The 18,195-nt window shown below is 34.8% G+C and overlaps 1 protein-coding gene across 10 annotated transcripts in view; it reads right to left on the reverse strand.

Moving 5' to 3' along the window:
- The window catches only part of PRPF40A (pre-mRNA processing factor 40 homolog A), a 61,926-nt gene that overhangs the window by 2,031 nt on the left and 41,700 nt on the right, over nucleotides 1–18,195 (reverse strand). For 6 of the 10 annotated variants that reach the window (XM_054477202.2, XM_054477200.2, XM_054477198.2 and 3 more), the window contains 15 exons: nucleotides 15,917–16,025; nucleotides 15,297–15,361; nucleotides 14,775–14,939; nucleotides 13,593–13,701; nucleotides 12,554–12,704; nucleotides 11,462–11,595; nucleotides 6,439–6,553; nucleotides 6,175–6,278; nucleotides 5,950–6,066; nucleotides 5,322–5,459; nucleotides 4,888–4,983; nucleotides 1,907–1,993; nucleotides 1,730–1,826; nucleotides 1,585–1,646; nucleotides 524–655 (listed from right to left, as the gene is read on the reverse strand). In XM_054477202.2, coding sequence (XP_054333177.1) covers nucleotides 524–655; nucleotides 1,585–1,646; nucleotides 1,730–1,826; nucleotides 1,907–1,993; nucleotides 4,888–4,983; nucleotides 5,322–5,459; nucleotides 5,950–6,066; nucleotides 6,175–6,278; nucleotides 6,439–6,553; nucleotides 11,462–11,595; nucleotides 12,554–12,704; nucleotides 13,593–13,701; nucleotides 14,775–14,939; nucleotides 15,297–15,361; nucleotides 15,917–16,025 — 1,681 coding nt within the window. The remainder of the gene's footprint in view (nucleotides 1–523; nucleotides 656–1,584; nucleotides 1,647–1,729; nucleotides 1,827–1,906; nucleotides 1,994–4,887; nucleotides 4,984–5,321; nucleotides 5,460–5,949; nucleotides 6,067–6,174; nucleotides 6,279–6,438; nucleotides 6,554–11,461; nucleotides 11,596–12,553; nucleotides 12,705–13,592; nucleotides 13,702–14,774; nucleotides 14,940–15,296; nucleotides 15,362–15,916; nucleotides 16,026–18,195) is intronic. The other 4 variants (XM_054477199.2, XM_054477197.2, XM_054477195.2 and 1 more) reach the window with 1 other exon arrangement.

Here is an 18,195-nt window from a genome sequence, read left to right on the forward strand (position 1 = left end):
TATACATATATTTGAAAAGGACTAATTATGTAATCTGTTATTGAAATACTAACTTTGGCTTATATTCTCCTCTCCTATTTATTTGCCCTTCCTCCACCCCAAATCAGTATTTCTAAAAGTTACCGGAATTGCTACCTTTTGAAACAAAGGATTTAATAACAGTGACAACTGTAGACATCTGTAGAATCCCAGATTTAGTCTCTCACTTAAAAAAAAATTTGAAAATTAGGTAAAAAATGTCCAGTGGCACTTCTTAGTGACCATATCCTTTCTTAGTGAGTTAAGGCTATAGTTATGAAATGCTACATTTAAAAAATATCAAATTTAGGAGAATAAAATCTAGGATCATTCATGACCAAAAACTATGATATTGTGTGAAATGTACTTAACTGAATTTTCACTGTTTTCTTCAATGGTAGCACACCTGGAAAAAAGCCTATTCTTTCAACACCATCATGGTTTAACCACAGAATCCATTTTTGCATTTTGAAAATACAGGCATGAAACAATTCTAAATACTTACAGAATCCTTTCCAGTCTTTTTCTTAGGCGATTTGTGTTTTGATTCTGATCTTTGTCTAGTTCTGTCTTTTTCACTTTCCCGATCTTTTTCTTTTTTATCCTTCTCTCGCTCAGCATCAGATTCTGGAGAGTCCTGTATGAACAGCAAATAACAGGTTAGCATTTTGATGAAGATACCATTCTTATATAGGTAATATTTAAGAACAGCTATGTATAACAAGTTATGTGTTCTTAGAGAGATGAAATAAAATGTGAATTGTTAACCTCAAGGATTTAGTAAAATTTACCCAAGATTCATGGGGACAGCTTTCCCTTGGGAAGGATAATATTCTGAAGGATAAAATACCACTCATGAGACTTACTACCACATAATAGATGTGTAATATCTATTATGTAAATACAGACAGATACTACATTTCTCACCAACTCAATATAATACTGGTTTATATATGTACATAGTATACTGCTGTTAGCTTTAACACATAAGGCAGATAGCTGTATTAATAAAATTATTTTCTTGAAATTGCTGAGTAGGAATTATTTAAAATTTAATGTTAGTGCTTAAATGGTTCTTCATTAGATATGCACAAATTCAAATAAAAAAAATGTAATTCAACAGGTTTGTGGTGATACCCAGGCCTTCAGATTTTGAAAAAGCTCCTTAGGTGGATCCTAATGTACACCTAAGAATAAGAACTACAAGAGTAGAGTGGTTGTTTTAACATTTAAACTCGTGGTTCCCAAGAACAGCTGCAATCTACACATACACACAAATATACATACATACACAGAGACACATGCACACACACGAGTCTCTTTTCTAGAAGATTAATTTTAAAGACCAGGATGGGGATCCTAACACTGGTGTGTGTATTTTTTCAAAGCTCACCAAATGATTTTAACGGAAGATTAAGGTGAAGAGCAACAACAAAACTCTTAAGTTTATGTGCCCACCTGAACTGTCCTGGGCTGCAGAGAACTAGATAGAAAAAGGTTCTATGATCTCTGAGGAAGTTAAGGGCAAAAGCCTAGGTGAAATGTAAAAATTAGCAGCTTGCTTACAGATTTATGTCTCCTCTTCTTACTTTTCTTCTTATGCTTTTTTGACTTTTTATAACTTCTCTCTGAGTAGCATAAAAGGATAAAAAGTGTCAGACTTTGAGTATATCAGTGTCAATGATTTAATCAAATAAATAGAAATGCTCACCAGACTCTGCACTAGAAGAATGTTCTGAAGCAGAACGAGACTCTGATCGTTGTCTTTTTTTCTTTGAATGGCTATCATCATCATCTGAATCTGACCCCTAAAAAACACAAATAATTTCATTCATAATAATGCTAAGACTTTAATACACTCATGACACCATATAATAAATTCCCTTACCGATCGAGAACGGGAACGTTTCCTATGATGTTTTTTAGATTTCTTAGAATGTTTCTTGTTCTTTGAATGATGATGCTGACATTCATGCTACGGGGACAAAAAATTTCAAGAATTTATACTTACTGTAGACAGACTGTAAAGAATCTTTAAAAAGCTACGGAAGTAAGTTCTTAGAGTAAAACTCTACAATATATAGAAATGTAATCCCTTGAAACTGCGAAGAATTGTCACTTAATTTTTTTTTTTCTTTTCCTTCTTGCCCATCCTATACCCACTCATTTAGACATCTAAACAAAACAATGTTAAAAACTGTTAGTAGAAAAAGTAGGGCTTTTTTTGTTTTTGTTTTTTTTTGAGACGGAGTCTCGCTCTGTCACCCAGGCTGGAATGCAGTAGCGTGACCTAAGCTCACTGCAAGCTTTACCTCCCGGGTTCACGCCATTCTCCTGCCTCAGCCTCCCGAGCAGCTGGGACTACAGGCGCCTGCCACCACGCCCGGCTGATTTTTTGTATTTTTAGTAGAGATGGGGTTTCACCGTGTTAGCCAGGATGGTCTCAATCTCCTGACCTTGTGATCCGCCCGCCTCGGCCTCCCAAAATGCTGGGATTACAGGCGTGAGCCACTGTGCCCAGCCTGAAAAAGTATTTTTTAAGAAGGAGAATGGTGTGGTTTAGAAGAAAAGTGTAATATGCAGTCACAACTGCTTTTAATTACAATGAAATACAATGACACTCAGACATGGTTTTTGTGATCAATCTCGCTTTGGTCAGCAAGTTAGGCCAAGCACTAAGATAAAGAACAACCTGAGAGCCATCCTTGAATTGAGATATATAAGGTTGATGTCAGAATAAATGCAAAATCTGCTACTCCTCTTTCATTTCTCCCAAGGAGCCATTTCCTTCCTCCTCAAACAAGACATCATTAGACATCCTTATGTTGTCTTTGTGGATTTCTACTTATTAAAACAATTACTAGGAGCAGTGATGGGGGGTGCTACAGTACAAGCTCCTTGCCCCTAAACACTTCTATGGCTTTGAGAATAAATTCTACCTCAGTTACAGAAGTGGAAATGGAAAATCTGGATCTCAGAATGGACTATTCTCCTTTTGATCTCACTGAATGCTAACCTACCTTTCTTTAATACCTCAAGCCCCAGATTATTAAGGCCCCAAAATCTGAATGTGTTCAGCCCTTTACCACCTAACTACTTTACCCCCAGTATAGATCATGAAACAATCTGTAGACTCTTGAACTGGGGTAAAATAGGTAAGTCACTATCTACAGCAGAGCTTCTCAAAATTAAATGTATATTTTAATGCTTGGGAATCTGGTTAAAATGAAGAGTCAGACGCAGCATTTCTGCCCCATGGGGCCTAAGGTTCTGCATTCCTAAGAAGCTCCTAGGTAATGCAGATGCTTCTGGTCTGCACTACATTTGGCACAGAAAAGATCTAGAGGCCCAGCATGGTTGCTCACACCTATAATCACAGTACTTCAGGAGGCCAAGGCAGGAGACTTGCTTGAGGTCAGCTTGCCCAACATAGCAAGATCCCATCTTTATAAAAACAAAAACCAAAAAAACCCCACAAAAAGCCAAGTGTGATGGCACGTGCCTGCAGTTCCAGCTACTTAGGAGGATCATTTGAACCCAACAGTTCAAGGTTGCAGTGACCCATAACTGCACCGCTGCACTCTGGCCTAGGAGTGGATGGATGACAGAGACCCTGCTTTAAAAAAAAAAAAAAAAAAAAAAGGCCAACAGGACCACATCTAGAGGCAGCTGTGAAACAATATAGGGCCTATGCGAGTACATGTTACAGAAAAAACTGTGGTTAACATTGTATTAATCAAGAACAATAAATCAAGAAATAGGAAATAGTCAATTTAGTGACCTTCTATGCCCATTTACAATGCAACACTATAATATTAAGACATACTAGTTTTTAGCTTATAAAGTATTAGCTACTCTAAAACTGACAGCATGGCATACTTGTTAAAAGCACTGACCAAGGTCAACATGCCCGGCTTCCAACCCTGTAAGTCACTTTACTTCTCTCTGCCTTAGTTTGTTCACCTATTAACTTCACAGGCTTATTGAAAGGATTAAGTTCATAAATCTAATATACATAAAGCAATTAGAACACTGGCCCACAAAGGCATCGAATACTATTATTCAATAATTATTGGTCAATTCAGCATACTTACAAGGGCCTAACTGAAACTGTCATCAAAATACTTTTTTTTTTTTTTTTTTTTTTTTTGAGAAGGAGTCCCACTCTGTTGCCCAGGCTGGAATGCAGTGGCATGATCTTGGCTCACTGCAACCTCCACCTCCTGAGTGGCTGGGATTACAGGTGCCCGCCACCACTCCCTGATAATTTTTTTGTATTTTTAGTAGAGACAGGATTTCGCCATGTTGGCCAGGCTGGTTTCAAACTCCTGACCTCAGGTGATCAGCACACACCTCAGCCTCCCAAAGTGCTTGTTTTACAGGCGTAAGCCACCGTGCCCAGTGAACCTTACCTATTAAAGTGACCTGAGATGTTATTGTTTCATTGCTTATTTTAACAAAAACTTACCATTTATTCCATTATTTTCCAGAAACTTTCTTTTCTACACAGCTAATGTGGTATAATACCTCAAATGTGCCTAAAAGCTGTTTTCTATCTGCTTTACAAGAAAAATTTTAAGTTTTCTTTATTAGTCAATCAATCCATGTGGCTGCCAAACTGCTCAATTTCTAAAACTTTCTAAAAATACAAAACAAACAGTCTTCACATACAGATCTTTATATTCCCATGGAAACTTATAGTTTCTTTCACGTAAAAGCAGTTTTTATAGAAAAAAACCATTCTCTAACTGTCCAGGTAAGTACATTTGTATAAGAGCAATGACTATTAAAGTAACATACTTTCATCATTCTAAGTTCTTCAATTTGTTTATATTTTATATATTTTGTACATGAGAATTCTAAAATTACCTCAAGCACATGCATAAAATCTTTAAATATTCGTTTTCTTTCAGATTCTAGAGTTATGTCCTCAAATGCTGGCTCTTTTACAAATCTCTCACGGATCTGAAAAATTCAGATACAAAATAAATATATGAATACCAAGAAAAGTACAATAATACATCTAAAATAAATCATAACAGCAAGTGAAAACTGTGATGAATCAGTCCCCTTAAAGTCCATTATTTCCTCCCTTCAAAAGTCCAAACCATTCTTTATAAATATTCCTAAACATAGAGTCAACAGCTGATTTAATGCTTTTATTATATTCTAAATATATTTAATATATTCTACAAATAAATTTAGCTTATTTTTGTGGCTATAAAATGAAAAATGAAAATATTTTAAATTTCTCAACTGTAAAGAAAAGAATTCCAGTAGAAAAAAATAACAAGTATACATACATCTTCCCAGACAGCATCCAATTCTATCGGAGGAGCAGCTTGTTTTAACATACTCTTAAATGCAGATTCTTTTCGTTTCATCTTCCGAGCCTCTTCTTTTTCTCTTTCACGTTCACGGGCTTCTGCCTTTTCTAGTAACTATTAGAAAATCATATTTAATCAGTTATAATAGTATCATAAGTATTAGCTGAAATAATTTATTGTTAATTTAGGAATCATGCATTGTTTAAAACGAGCTTGTCCAACCCATGGTCCACGGGCCACATGTGGCCCAGGATGGCTTTGAATGTGGCCCAACACAAATTTGTAAACTTTCCATTATAAGGTTTTTTTGCAATTTTTTTTTTTTTTTAAGCTCATCAGCTATCGTTAGTGTACTTTATGTGTGGCCCAAGGCCTGGTTTATAATGGCCATTTTATGTATAATACCAGTTAATTTGAGCAAAAGAAGTTTAATATCAATCCATCATCTAAATAAAGTTTTTTGTTTTACCTTAGCTGAAAGAGTGGCTACTACTCTGTAAAATTCTATTCATATTCCCTTATTCCAATACTCTGCAACTTAGCTGCTTTTACCTGAATAAATTAAAAACTATACTACTAAACTACAACAGAAAAAATAACTTACGCTATTGAAAGCCAATTTGATATTTCCAGCATCTAATGTAGTTGATCTTTTAGTTGAACTGATTATCGCCACAAAATCTTCAAAAGTAGTATTTACTTCAACTACAAATCCTTTATCCTAAAAAAAAGAAATCTTAACATTAATAATGCATAAATCAAAGGAATACAGTACTAACTTTTAAGATGTACTATTGGTTAAAAGGTAAGAATAAATATAGTTATTTACCTTTAGAATGTCTTTTATTATCTTCTTCTCATCATGATAACGTGCTTTAAGATCCTCAACATAAAACTTGAAAAGATCAAGTGCAGTTGATCCTAATGAAAAAACTAAAGAAGTCAAAAGCTAGCTCTAACCAAAGAGCTGCAATTACTTTGTTGTTTAAAAAAACAAAAATAAAGCACCCTTTCCCCCAACACAATCACCTTTGCATTTGGCCCATTCCAACTACTACCATAACGGTAAATTAGGAAAAGAAAATAATCTTACCAGGCTGACCAAGCATGTTAGTGAATCTAATATCAGAACTAATAGTTGGATACAATTCCATCCAAGATGACATAGAATGTAGTTGTCCATGTTCATGTAATTCATCTAAAAATATCTAGGGAGAAAAATTATATTTGAAAAGTCATCTCGAGTACATGAGAAATAAGAGTCTAACATGAAAACACACAAAAATTTTGACATAGTTAAAACTCTTCTACCAATGTTATCCCAAACCTGTTGGGGAACAAAGAATATTTGCTATTCGGGCAAAGTCACAACTGCCTTTAGGCAAAAAAATATTTTGTCCTTTAGAGAAAATAACTTTGGAAACAGCACATTATCTTCCTAAGGTTCTATTTCCTACCCTTTAAGATAGAACCTAATTTTTAGCTTTAAAAAAAAAAGGTAAAAGTTAACTTAAATTACTGGATATCTACCTCAAATGATGAGGCTAAAGAATGTATATGCATGTTTCCTTAAATGTATACTTTCTGCCTTTAAAAATAGTGCCTAATGTGTTCTAGGTATTTTTATTTACTTTTAAAAAACAAAGGGCCTTAAGAGGAGGATGTATAATTTTCCCAAAGTAGTTTGGAGACCTAGGATTCAAACCCATATCTAGTTTCAATTTCCACACTTCCTGCTTCCAACCCAATCCTTAGGGAGTTTAATCCTATACACCAGGGGATCCCAACCCCTGGCCACGGAACCGGAACCAAGCCACACAGCAAGAAGTGAGTGGTGGAACAAGCATTACCGCCCGAGCTCCACCTCCTGTCAGATCAGTGGTGGCATCAGATTCTCATAGGACTACGAACCATATTGTGAACTGAGCATGCCAGGAATCTAGGTTGTGTGGTCCTTATGCGAATCTAATGCCTGATGATACCAACTCCCCACCCCACCCCACCAGGAAAAACTGTCTTCCACTAAACCCGGTGCCTGGTGCCAAAAAGGTTGGGGACCGCTGCTATACACAAAGGTGCCTAAAAGAAACTGTAACCCTATATTCCGTTCCCACAATTCCTATACCTGCACTGTTCAATAAGGTAGCCACTGACCAAACGTAGCTTCTGGGTACATGAAATGTAGCTAGTCTGAGTTGTGATGTGCTGTTAAGTATAAAACACATAATGATGTTGAAGATTTAATACCACAAGTACTAGCAATTTTTAAAAATATTGATTACGTGTTAAAATAATATCTGGTTATATTGGGTTAAATTACTAAAATAAATAAGAAATTAAAATCGCATTTGTGGCATTCACATTTTTATTGGATAGAGCTGTCCCAAAGTAACATCAGGCCCTTACAACTCCACTCACTCCTCTTCAAACAAGACTAAATATGTCCATACTCCCTTACAACTCTCAAATTCTTTTCTCAAACCCTGCCTGTATCTACCCTTTTGTCAACTACCCTTACCCTTCAACATAAATGGAATTTTGTCTTAACCACTCTTGTTGTGCTCACCAGCTTACTCACTTGCTTCCTCTTTTGAGTCTCTAAAATAGTTTGGAAACCATCATCAGTGATGCTCTAGTACCTTAGAACTTACCTCACTCTATCATACCTGTTTTGCTAGTGTTTCTTACACTTCCAGACTGGTGAGATCTGTCTGATAAAGTCAAAGAACTGTGAGACTGAAATTATTTCAATAGTGGATCCCTAACCTGAAAGAATCACCTCAGGAATATATTTTTTAAAGCAATATGAATTAATATCCAGATATTTGGAATATTAGAAGATGACCGATGTGAATTCAGGTTTGAAAACCACTCTGACAAAACTGTATAGTTCTTATTCTCTTCTATTTTACTTGCCCCATTTTAGGGGTGAAAAAGCCTTGCCTTTTACATTATGGAAAGCAAGTTGCTTCAAAGATGGCTGAGCTTGATGTTTCTTCTTCTCGTGGCACTAATGACATCTTGGATGACGTAATTCTTTTTTCTTTCTCTTGGTTGAGGGCGGGGTATGTTTGAGCCCTGTACATTGCAGGATGTTTAGCAGCATCTCTCGCCTCTACACACTAGATGCCAGTAGCATGTTCCCCACAAATACTGACAATCACAAAATCTTTCCTGATTGAGCACCACTGTCTTAGATCCAAATCGGTATTAATTTTTCTCCATCTTCATCCTTCTTTTTGTTCTCTTATATACTGTTCTCAATGTAACTATATTCATATATATGCTTGAATTCCAAACTTTCCGAGATTTTGTTTAATGAGAATCACCCTTATTTTTCAATTCTTCCTTCATTCTCTCCCTCTTAACTGGTTTTCTCTTACCCAAGAAAAGCCTTTCTCTTAACTGCAAGCTTATTTGAATTTTACCTTATTGAATATCTTTCAACTATTTGGCAGACCTTTAACTTTCCCTACCATGCCAATGGTCACTAAACACCTTAAACACCACTCTTAACACCTTAAATGCCACTCTTAACAGTATTCTTTCAGTCCTCATTCCATAAAAATTTCTTAACATATTACTTTAGGTGGATTGCTTTACCTCAGGGGTTTCTCAAAGACTCATTTGAAGGACTGTTTAAAAAAATCATATTGTTAGGTCCCATTTCCAGAATCTGATTCTTTCAGTCTGACGTGAAGTTTGAGAGTATGCATTTTCATAATTTCCCAGGTGATACTGATTCTGTGCATCTGGGGATCATGCTCTATCTTAAAATTCCAAACTCTTGGCTTCTGAGACACTATACATTCCCCTGGTTCTCCCTGAAAGCCTCAGATCAATCCTTTCCAGACAACATTGACTTCAAATACCAGTTTTAAGACATAAGAAAAACAAGATCATAGTTTCCTTGTCATAGACGTGATGAATTTTCTGATTAGCAAATGAACACTAAATAAAAAGATAGTCATCATCATAATCATAATTACTGAGAAGCTCTCCATTAATGATCTTTTATTGTCTAATGCCAATCTTCTCTTTTAATTCATTTCACTAAAGTCCTAAATAAATCTTTTGGAGTAGCAGAACAGGAAAATTACCAGGCTGAATATTTAAAAGAATATTAATACAACATACTTAACACCAATTATATAAGTAGAAATCAGAAACTATGCCAGACACATAGCAATCTGATTCAAAGCCACATTTAGGCTTATTTAAGGAACTGTAACAGCCTTTACATCAAAATTTTGCCTCACAGTCTCCATCTTCAGTATTGTTTACATTATAGTCTCGTATTTTCTATGACCAAGACCTTATTTTCACTGTATTATTATTTTTTCATATATGTCTCCTTATTTTAAGCCACTGCAAAACCTTCATCAGAGACATTAAAGCTTAAGTTGTGGAAGAGTGTATAATAGCCCTCCTAAGAATCTGTCCTCCCCTTCTTCCTGGGCACATGGCTGCTTAGCTAAAAGCTAAGTTTTCTAGCCTCCTTTGTGTAGCTAGTTGTGGCCATGTGACTAAATTCTCAGCAACTGAACCCAAATGAAGGAGGTGAGCAGAACTTCTACATCATTAGCTTTAAAAAGAACTGTTCTTTCGACTTTTTCCAAGTTAAAATGTGAAATGGGGGCAGCATACCCCTAACTCTGCAGAGAAGGTTAACATGCTAGGGCACTGGTTCTCAAAGTATGGTCCAACAGTATCAGTATCACCTGGAAATTTAGAAATTAAATTTTCAGACTCTACCCCAGACTTACTAATTCAGATTCTTCAGGTAAGGTTAAACAATTTGTGTTTTTAACCGTTGTAGAACATGATCAAGTCTAGAAAGTCACTAAGATAAAGGAACCCATCAAGAGTAATAAATGTTAAGTTTTCATTGAATAAGGACTGAAATCATTCTACTGGCTGTGACATTTAAGACAGTAACCTTTGGCATAGCACGAATAATTTTTTTTTTTTTTTTTTTGGAGACAGGATCTCGCTCTTTCGCACAGTCTAGAGTGCAGTGGCGCCTTGGCGGCTCACTGCGGCCTTGACCTCCTGGGCTCAGGTTCTCCCACCTCAGCCTCCTGAGTAGCTGGGACTACAGGCGTGCACCACCACACCCGGCTAATTATTATTATTATTTTTTTGTATTTTTAGTAGGGACCGGGTTTCATCATGTTACCCAGGCTGGTCTTGAACTTCTGGACTCAAGCAATTGCCAGCCTCAGCCTCTCAAAGTGCTGGGATTATGGGTGTGAGCCACCGTGCCTGGCCAGAATAAAGTTTTTAAAAGTCCTCCACTTCATTCTGATACACACTGAATTTTGAAAACCACTGCCTTAAGGGATGACAATATGCTCTGCCCTAGACCAAAAAGACTGTTACTTCAAGAAAAAAGCTTATTTAAGCCATTGTAACCTAGCATTTATCCTAATACAATGGTTAATGGAAGAGACCCTGTAATCAAAACTGCATGGATTCAAATTCTGGCTTCACTATTCAGCAGCTGTTGAACTTGGGCAAGTCACTTCACCTCTCCATTTCCTTAGTTATATAAACTTATATAACAAAAACAGTAAGTACCCTTATAAGGTAAGACTGTCATAAACATTGAGATTACAAATGTAAATTGTATTGACAGCAAGCAATCAAAGACTATTAGCTATTATAATTATTGAAATAGGTGAGATATGAAATGCAAAAAATTCATTGCTCCATGATATTTTCTATCACTGAAAATAAAAATGATACTTGAAGATGAAAATGAACTACTAGCTAAAAAACATGCAATCCCAGGTCCTTTTTTTAGTGTTTAAGAAATTATGGCCCATCCCCAAACTATACCCTAGCAGTCCCTTTGTCCTCCAGAGACTAAATATCATCTACTACTGACTCAACACACATATTTTGTTTCCAGTCATCTCTCCTGTTGTTTTTCCCAACCGAAACCTCATTTATCAATGTTCATCTGTAGAACTTAAAGAGTTAAATGTGTATGAGTCCTCACAAAGCCTAAGTCTATGATCTGGGAACAGTTGTCTCAAAACTCTTTGTATCACTGTTAAAGTTCAGTAAGTATAATATAAAACTAAGTTAGAAAAGAGAGCTTTTTCTTTTACCTGGAAAGATTCCCTATTTTTTCGCTGTCGTCTCCTTTCTCTCAGCAAACTCTTCTGTTTTTCTTCTTCTTCCTCCTTTTCTAAAGCCCGAATGTGTTCTTCAAAGCAAATTAATGCATCTTCTTTGTCCATATCTAAAGTATTTGCCAGTTAAAATTTAGAGTGTCAAATGTCAACAAGTAGTTTATTTGCATTAGCTCCCCCAAAATTTCAAAATCACCTGTCAAAAATACTTGTAGTTAGGCTAGGGTGTGGTGGCTCATGCCTGTAATCTCAACACTTTGGAAGGCTGAGGTGGGAGGATTGCTTGAGCCCAGGAGTTCAAGACTAGCCTGGGCAACACAGCAAGACCCCGTCTCTAAACAAACAAACAAACAAACTTGTATTTAAACTCCAATATGATTTGTGATCAGCTGCATAGGAAAGTTTTAAAGAAAATTTCACAAATAACTCAATAAAAGACATTCTGAAACATGTCATAGAATAAAACAAAGGACACGCATATGGCAAAACTAATGAAAATAAAAGTGTTATGATAAAATCTGTCTGCAATATCATAATTATTCCAGGAGCTTTTCAAAGTATAGAACTGTACACCCTACAAAAAAATCTACTTAAGCATGACTTTTAGAGGGGTAGCCGATAAAGCTATAATTTAAAAAGCAATTGGTTAACTCAGAAAGAGTACTTAGGGAAGCCTAATGTAAGATAATTCTAACACATTTTTTTCTTTTTACAAATCTATAATGTTATTACCTCAAGAAAACAACATGAGTAAAATGCGGTAATTCATTTAGTTCTTACCAAGTTACACACAAATGGCTAAGCATAATTTCAAATTTGACCTATAATTTAAATATTTCAAGGATTAACTGATAAAGCTACTTTAAATTTGAAAAAATATTTTGTCATGAATCACAAACTCAATCAGAAAGAAATGTCCTATTTGGAAATAAATAAAATACTTTTTCAGAAATAAACAAACAACTGCATAAAATTCCGTTAGTTATCTCATATAAAAAGTGAAAGTAATTCTTTGCTGCTGGAGGACGCTGTTTAAAACTATTTCTCTTACTCAGCCATTATTCTTACTTTGTAACTCCTCATCTTCTGCAAAAGTTGGATTATCCATCAGATACTGCTGGGCTTCAGACCAAGTGGTAGAGTATGTTACATTAGCCATGTTGTCAAGTATGTTTTTTAAGGCTTCCCAATTTCTCTTTCGCAACTGCTTTGCTTGTTCCTATAGCAAAAGTATGAATATGTATGTTTCAAAGTTCCAAGAAATTAAGATATTTAAATTGCAATTAGTGACAGCTTCTTTATATTCTAATGGATGACCAAATTTCAAAGGTTAAGTCAAATTTCAAGTAAATTTCATTTACTTTAAATGGCCACACTGCTGACTTTGCTAATGCTCTTGCCTAAGTGCTTGGCTTTGGTACTTAGCTTCAAATTTTCCACCTCCTTCTAAAAGCCAGAATCTGGAAACCATGTTTTTGGCTTTTCCCCCATACTACATAAACCTTTCTACTACTATTGCATTACAGACAGTCTGAAACTAAGGTTACTATGGACAAGTCACATTGCAGGTAAATGCTAAAGTCTTCAATGACCTTCAGCTATGTTTAAATTTGATAATACTTGCATCTATATGTGTTCCTTGGAAACCAGATGACATAAAATATAATAGTGCACAATGAAAAAGAGACATGAGTAAAATAGGTATTTTAAAACGTTGTTAGTAGAAACAACTGCACATTGCTGTCATTCTCGTAACAATCATGCTTGTTATAAGCAAAAAAACCCCAGCATTTTTAAACCTAATGAGCAAAAAAGGTATCGTTTCAAAGTGAGCATAAGATAGCCAATTAATGACAATACAAATAGTTGAATGAGTACCCACTGAGTCTACATCAGTACTTAATATGCTACATGAATGATAAAGAAGGTTATTATAGAAGCTATACATTCCATCACTAAATTTTACTTCCAATAAATAAATCTGCTATACCACATAAACTGGATAAACTAAGCCACAAAAATGTACATATTATAAAACCAATCCTCATCAGAATGAGGAAACATCTTGTGTTATCTATAAATACCAATAACTAAGAATAAAGAATACCTTTTCTTTTTTTGAAAGAAAGAACAAAACATCTTCATAGATTTCAAGACGATCACGTTCTGATATTGCATTCCAAACTTCCATCTCTCCAAACATTTGCTCTGCTTTTCTGTTAAAAAAAATTATTATACAATAAAAATTAATTTTAACCAATTTTTAAACTAAATTTAAAACTAGAAAATGAATACTTCCTATTCGAAGTTCATAAATATATTAAAGACAAACTCCTGGATAATTATGAAAAACAAAAAACAAAAAACAAAAAACAAAACAAAAAAAACACATGCCTCCCTCTCTCCTTAGAGATAGAGGGGATAATTCACATTAGGCACTGCTTATAGTCTAGACTACCTCTATATCTAAGGGCAGCTACACAGACTACCAAACTGCCTACAGAACTAAATTACAGACTTCTCTGGAATACTGAGGAGATCAAGGAAATACATACAGAAAATAGGCTTCATAACATATCAAAAAAATTTTAATATTACCCACAATTTTACATAATAAAGCAATCTAAAATGAAGAATGCTATATAAAACAATTATTCAAAATGCTATGCCTACTTAATGAAAATAGCCTCTTTTTACTCCACAAATATCAATAATTTCAATGTTTTTAAGTAAAAGGCAATCAAATTTTATTTTTGTTTTTTTTTCTTTTTGAGAGAGGGTCTCGCTGTCACCCTGGAGTGCAGTGGTGCAATTATGGCTCACTGCAGCCTTGACATTCCCAGGCTCAAGTGATCTTTCCACCTCAGCCTCCCAAGGAGCTGGGACTACAGGCACGTGCCAACATGCTTGGCTAATTTTTGTATTTATTTATTTTTTCTCTAGAGACAGGGTTTTGCCATGTTGCCAAGGCTGGTCTTGAACTCCTAGGCCCAAGCTTGCCTTGGCCTCCCAAATGGTAGGGATTATAGGTGTGAGCCACCACGTCTTGCCTCCAACTTGATTACTGAATAGTCTTTCTCCCCTTCTTCCAGTCTCTAAAAAACTTATTAAGTCAACAAGTTAAATTCTACATTTAACTACAGATTTATTTTGTACCTCATCAAGTTTCCACGTTCATAATCATCTAGTTTTATTTAATGAGCTCTAGATCAGCTACTACACATGGCAGAAAAGTATGACACAAACAACAATGTAGTAAACATAGGCCATGTAACACTAAACATCTTACTTGTATCTGGTTGTAGAAGTCATTTTCTCATGATTTTCAAGAAAACGCTGAAAGGATTCCTTAGCCTCTTTGTACTTTGATCTTGCTTCTTCTTTTTCTTCTTTTTCTGTCTGGACTTTATAGGCATTAAAGGCTTGCTTTTTTTCACTTAACTTTGCCAAAGCACTAATATAAAAATACCACGTAAGAGTAAACACAGGCAAAAGAATCAAATATTAGTGGTTTGAAAAAAATAATAAAATTGTTTACACATATAAATTTAAAAATTTTCAAAAATTTATTAAAGACAAATGATTATAGAAAGTAATTTCTACTTTTAAAATAATTACTATTTTATATGTAGCAGGGTACTCAAATTGTTTGATAAGCCTTTGACTTTTTGGTTATTAGACATAAAACAACTCTATACTTGGTATCCTAAACAGAAGTCAGCAGTTAAATGTTTTATCTTTCTACACAACTTTAAATGTGCTAGGCCTGCTATGCTCAAAGTGAAAAGTAAATAAAAAGTTGAAGTACTACCTGTATCGTGGATCATTAATAATCATTTTCATAGCCTGCTCCCATGAAGCATTCGATGGTACCCGCTGAAAATAATTTAAATGAAAAATTAAAATTTCACACAAGAATAGTTTAAGTCACATAATAGGAAACTGAGTATAATACTAACTGCAAACATCAAGCATTTCCCTTTGCAGGAGTTTGAAACAAGTTTTAAAAAATAGTTTTTTATTGAAGGCAAATCTGTGTAATACACCTATGAACTAAAATGAAAACTTTAACTGAAATTTAAATAGAGCACAAATGCTTTTTTCTTAGACTACGGATAAAAGATAATTATTATGAATTAAAAAAAAAACCCTTAAATTAAATATTGGGTAGAAATGTGCCTGTGTAGTACCTTGTACACAACAGTTTCTGTGTTGAAAGTTCACAAAAATGTTCTTCAAAAAAAAAAAACAAGACATATTTTGTTGCTTTTCAGTTACAACAGTTCATGAGATTGGTATTATCAATACCATCAAGGTTTAATTAAAGAGTAACGTCATTTGTTGGGTAATTATTACACATCACATAAAAATCTATAATATATGCTTGATGTCAAAAAGCTAAGAAACAATAAAAATCTGCAATATTAATACCTTTTCTTTCAATAATTCTTTAAAAGCTTGCTTTGCCTCTTCCTTTGTATTCCAAGTGTATGTTTTCTTTGCTGGTTGGCTCTCCTCCTCTTCTTTTTTGGGAGTAAACCTAGAGAGAAATTCAAATGTGGTATTTATCAATTAAATAAATTTTTGCTTCATTTAGAAAAATAATGCCTAAATTGTTTAAATGTTTGATGTTGAAATAAAATTTGACATTTAGAATAAAAGCTATATGAACTCTAAAAACACACTTATCTGAAGACAAAGAAATAGAGATAATCGTTTCCTAAAACTTCGGTTATTAAATCAGTTTTTAAGACCCTGGACAAATGACAAAATAAACATTTAACTGACTTAAAACACTAGCTCCTCTGGCCCATAGGTTAATAGTTTTAAATGGCTTATTAAACTCATTCAGTGGTTTCACATTAGTGCTATAATAACTCTAAGGATTTGGGCAAGTGTGAAGATAAATAAGATGTAAGGATCAATCTAAATCAGGATTGACAAACTACAACCCACTCTTTTGTCTATTAATTTTTGTAATTATAGTTTTACTTGAAAATGCCCATGTTCATTTGTTTACACATTGTTTATTGCTGACTGTGCTACCACAGCTGAATTGAGTCACCATATAAAGACTATATGACACAAATAATCCAAAAATATTTCCAATCTAATATTTTATGAAAGTTTGATGTCAAACAAAAATTAATACTACCCAGAATTACTAACTTGTTTAATAATTGGTGGTTTTCCTGATGAGAAAAAAATGGTAGAAGCCTTACATTTCTTTCTACATAAGGGAATGCATGGGTGGGGGTCGGGGGATGAAAAAAAAATAAGTAGAATGCTTAGGTGAAGAGACACTGTAGCAGATACTGACAAAAAATGATCTCTGTTATAGTAATTAAAATCAAAAGCATATTATAATGACTCAGACACTATACCAAGGAAATGCTGGAATGAAAAAAAGCAGGAAACAACTGTTTAATGTTAAACTTATGGAAAACATTATTGAAGAAAACTTTCAGTATGACAAGACACAAAATAAAGTTATTCCAAAAAGCCTAAATATCTATTGATACGAGAGCACTTCCATTTACGCACAATCAAATGATAATAACCCATCATTTGACATGATGGGTACACATTTCTATCAATGTGGAAGATGTCTCTGATATATTAGATATATATTCGTGTATCTTAAATGTAGAGAAAAGGGGGAGAAAGTATAAAACAAAATGTTAATTTCATTTTCATGCCTTCAAATACACCATACAGATTTCTTTTAAAACTTTTGAAACATCAGAAAAAGTTATAAATCTATTTTGACTTTGGGAAACTAACATATGAAAAACAAAAGAACACTTAAAATAGGGGATGGATGATATGAAAAACAAAAGAACACTTAAAATAGGGGATGGATGGATGAAGGCAACATGCTTAAATATTAAGATGGATAATCATGTTTCAATAATGAGATTATGGTTAACTTTTTTTTTTAAAAACATGAGGGCACCCTTAAGGTCAAGAAATTTAGCTTGACCTCACTTTCTAAAGCTCTATAAAGCATAGCCATATAAAATGTACTAGACTACAGGGTATGCAAGTACACACAAACCGTGAACTCTGACAGATAACAGCTTTATTAAAAAGTTGTAATACTACAGTCTCACTAAGAGTGAAAAGTTTTCTTGGATCTGGTGTTATCTTTTAAATGTTTCTCTACTTGACTTTCACTTAGAAAAATAATCACAGTATTATTTTAAGTTGTATTTCTTTATTATTATGGCTGAATGGCTTTTCATATACTTCCTAGACAACTTTCTTTCTCTGTAAATTGCCTTTTTTCCTTGGCCAGGTGGAGTGGCTCGCACCTATAATCCCAGCATTTTGGGACGCTGAGGCAGGCCAATGAGCTAGGCATGGTGTGTGTGCCTGCAGTCCCAGCTAATCAGGAGGAGGCTGAGATGGGAGAATCGCTTGAGCCCAGGAGGTCGAGGATGCAGTGAGCCCTCATCACGCCACTGCACTCCAGCCTGGGTGACAGAGGGAGACCCCGTGCCAAAAAAAAAAAAAAAAAAAAAGACAGACAGGGTGGCCTTGCTGTCTCACCCAGGCTGTAGTGCAGCGGTGCAATCATAGCTCACTGCAGCCTTGAAATCCTAGGCTCAAGTGATCCTCCTGCCTCAGCCTCCTCAGTAGCTGAGGTTACAAGTGCTGGCTAATTTTTAAATTTCTTGTAGAGACAGAGTCTTGCTATGTTGCCCACG

Source organism: Pongo pygmaeus, chromosome 11, assembly GCF_028885625.2.
Source record: "Pongo pygmaeus isolate AG05252 chromosome 11, NHGRI_mPonPyg2-v2.0_pri, whole genome shotgun sequence".
Classification (NCBI taxonomy): Eukaryota; Metazoa; Chordata; class Mammalia; order Primates; family Hominidae; genus Pongo; species Pongo pygmaeus.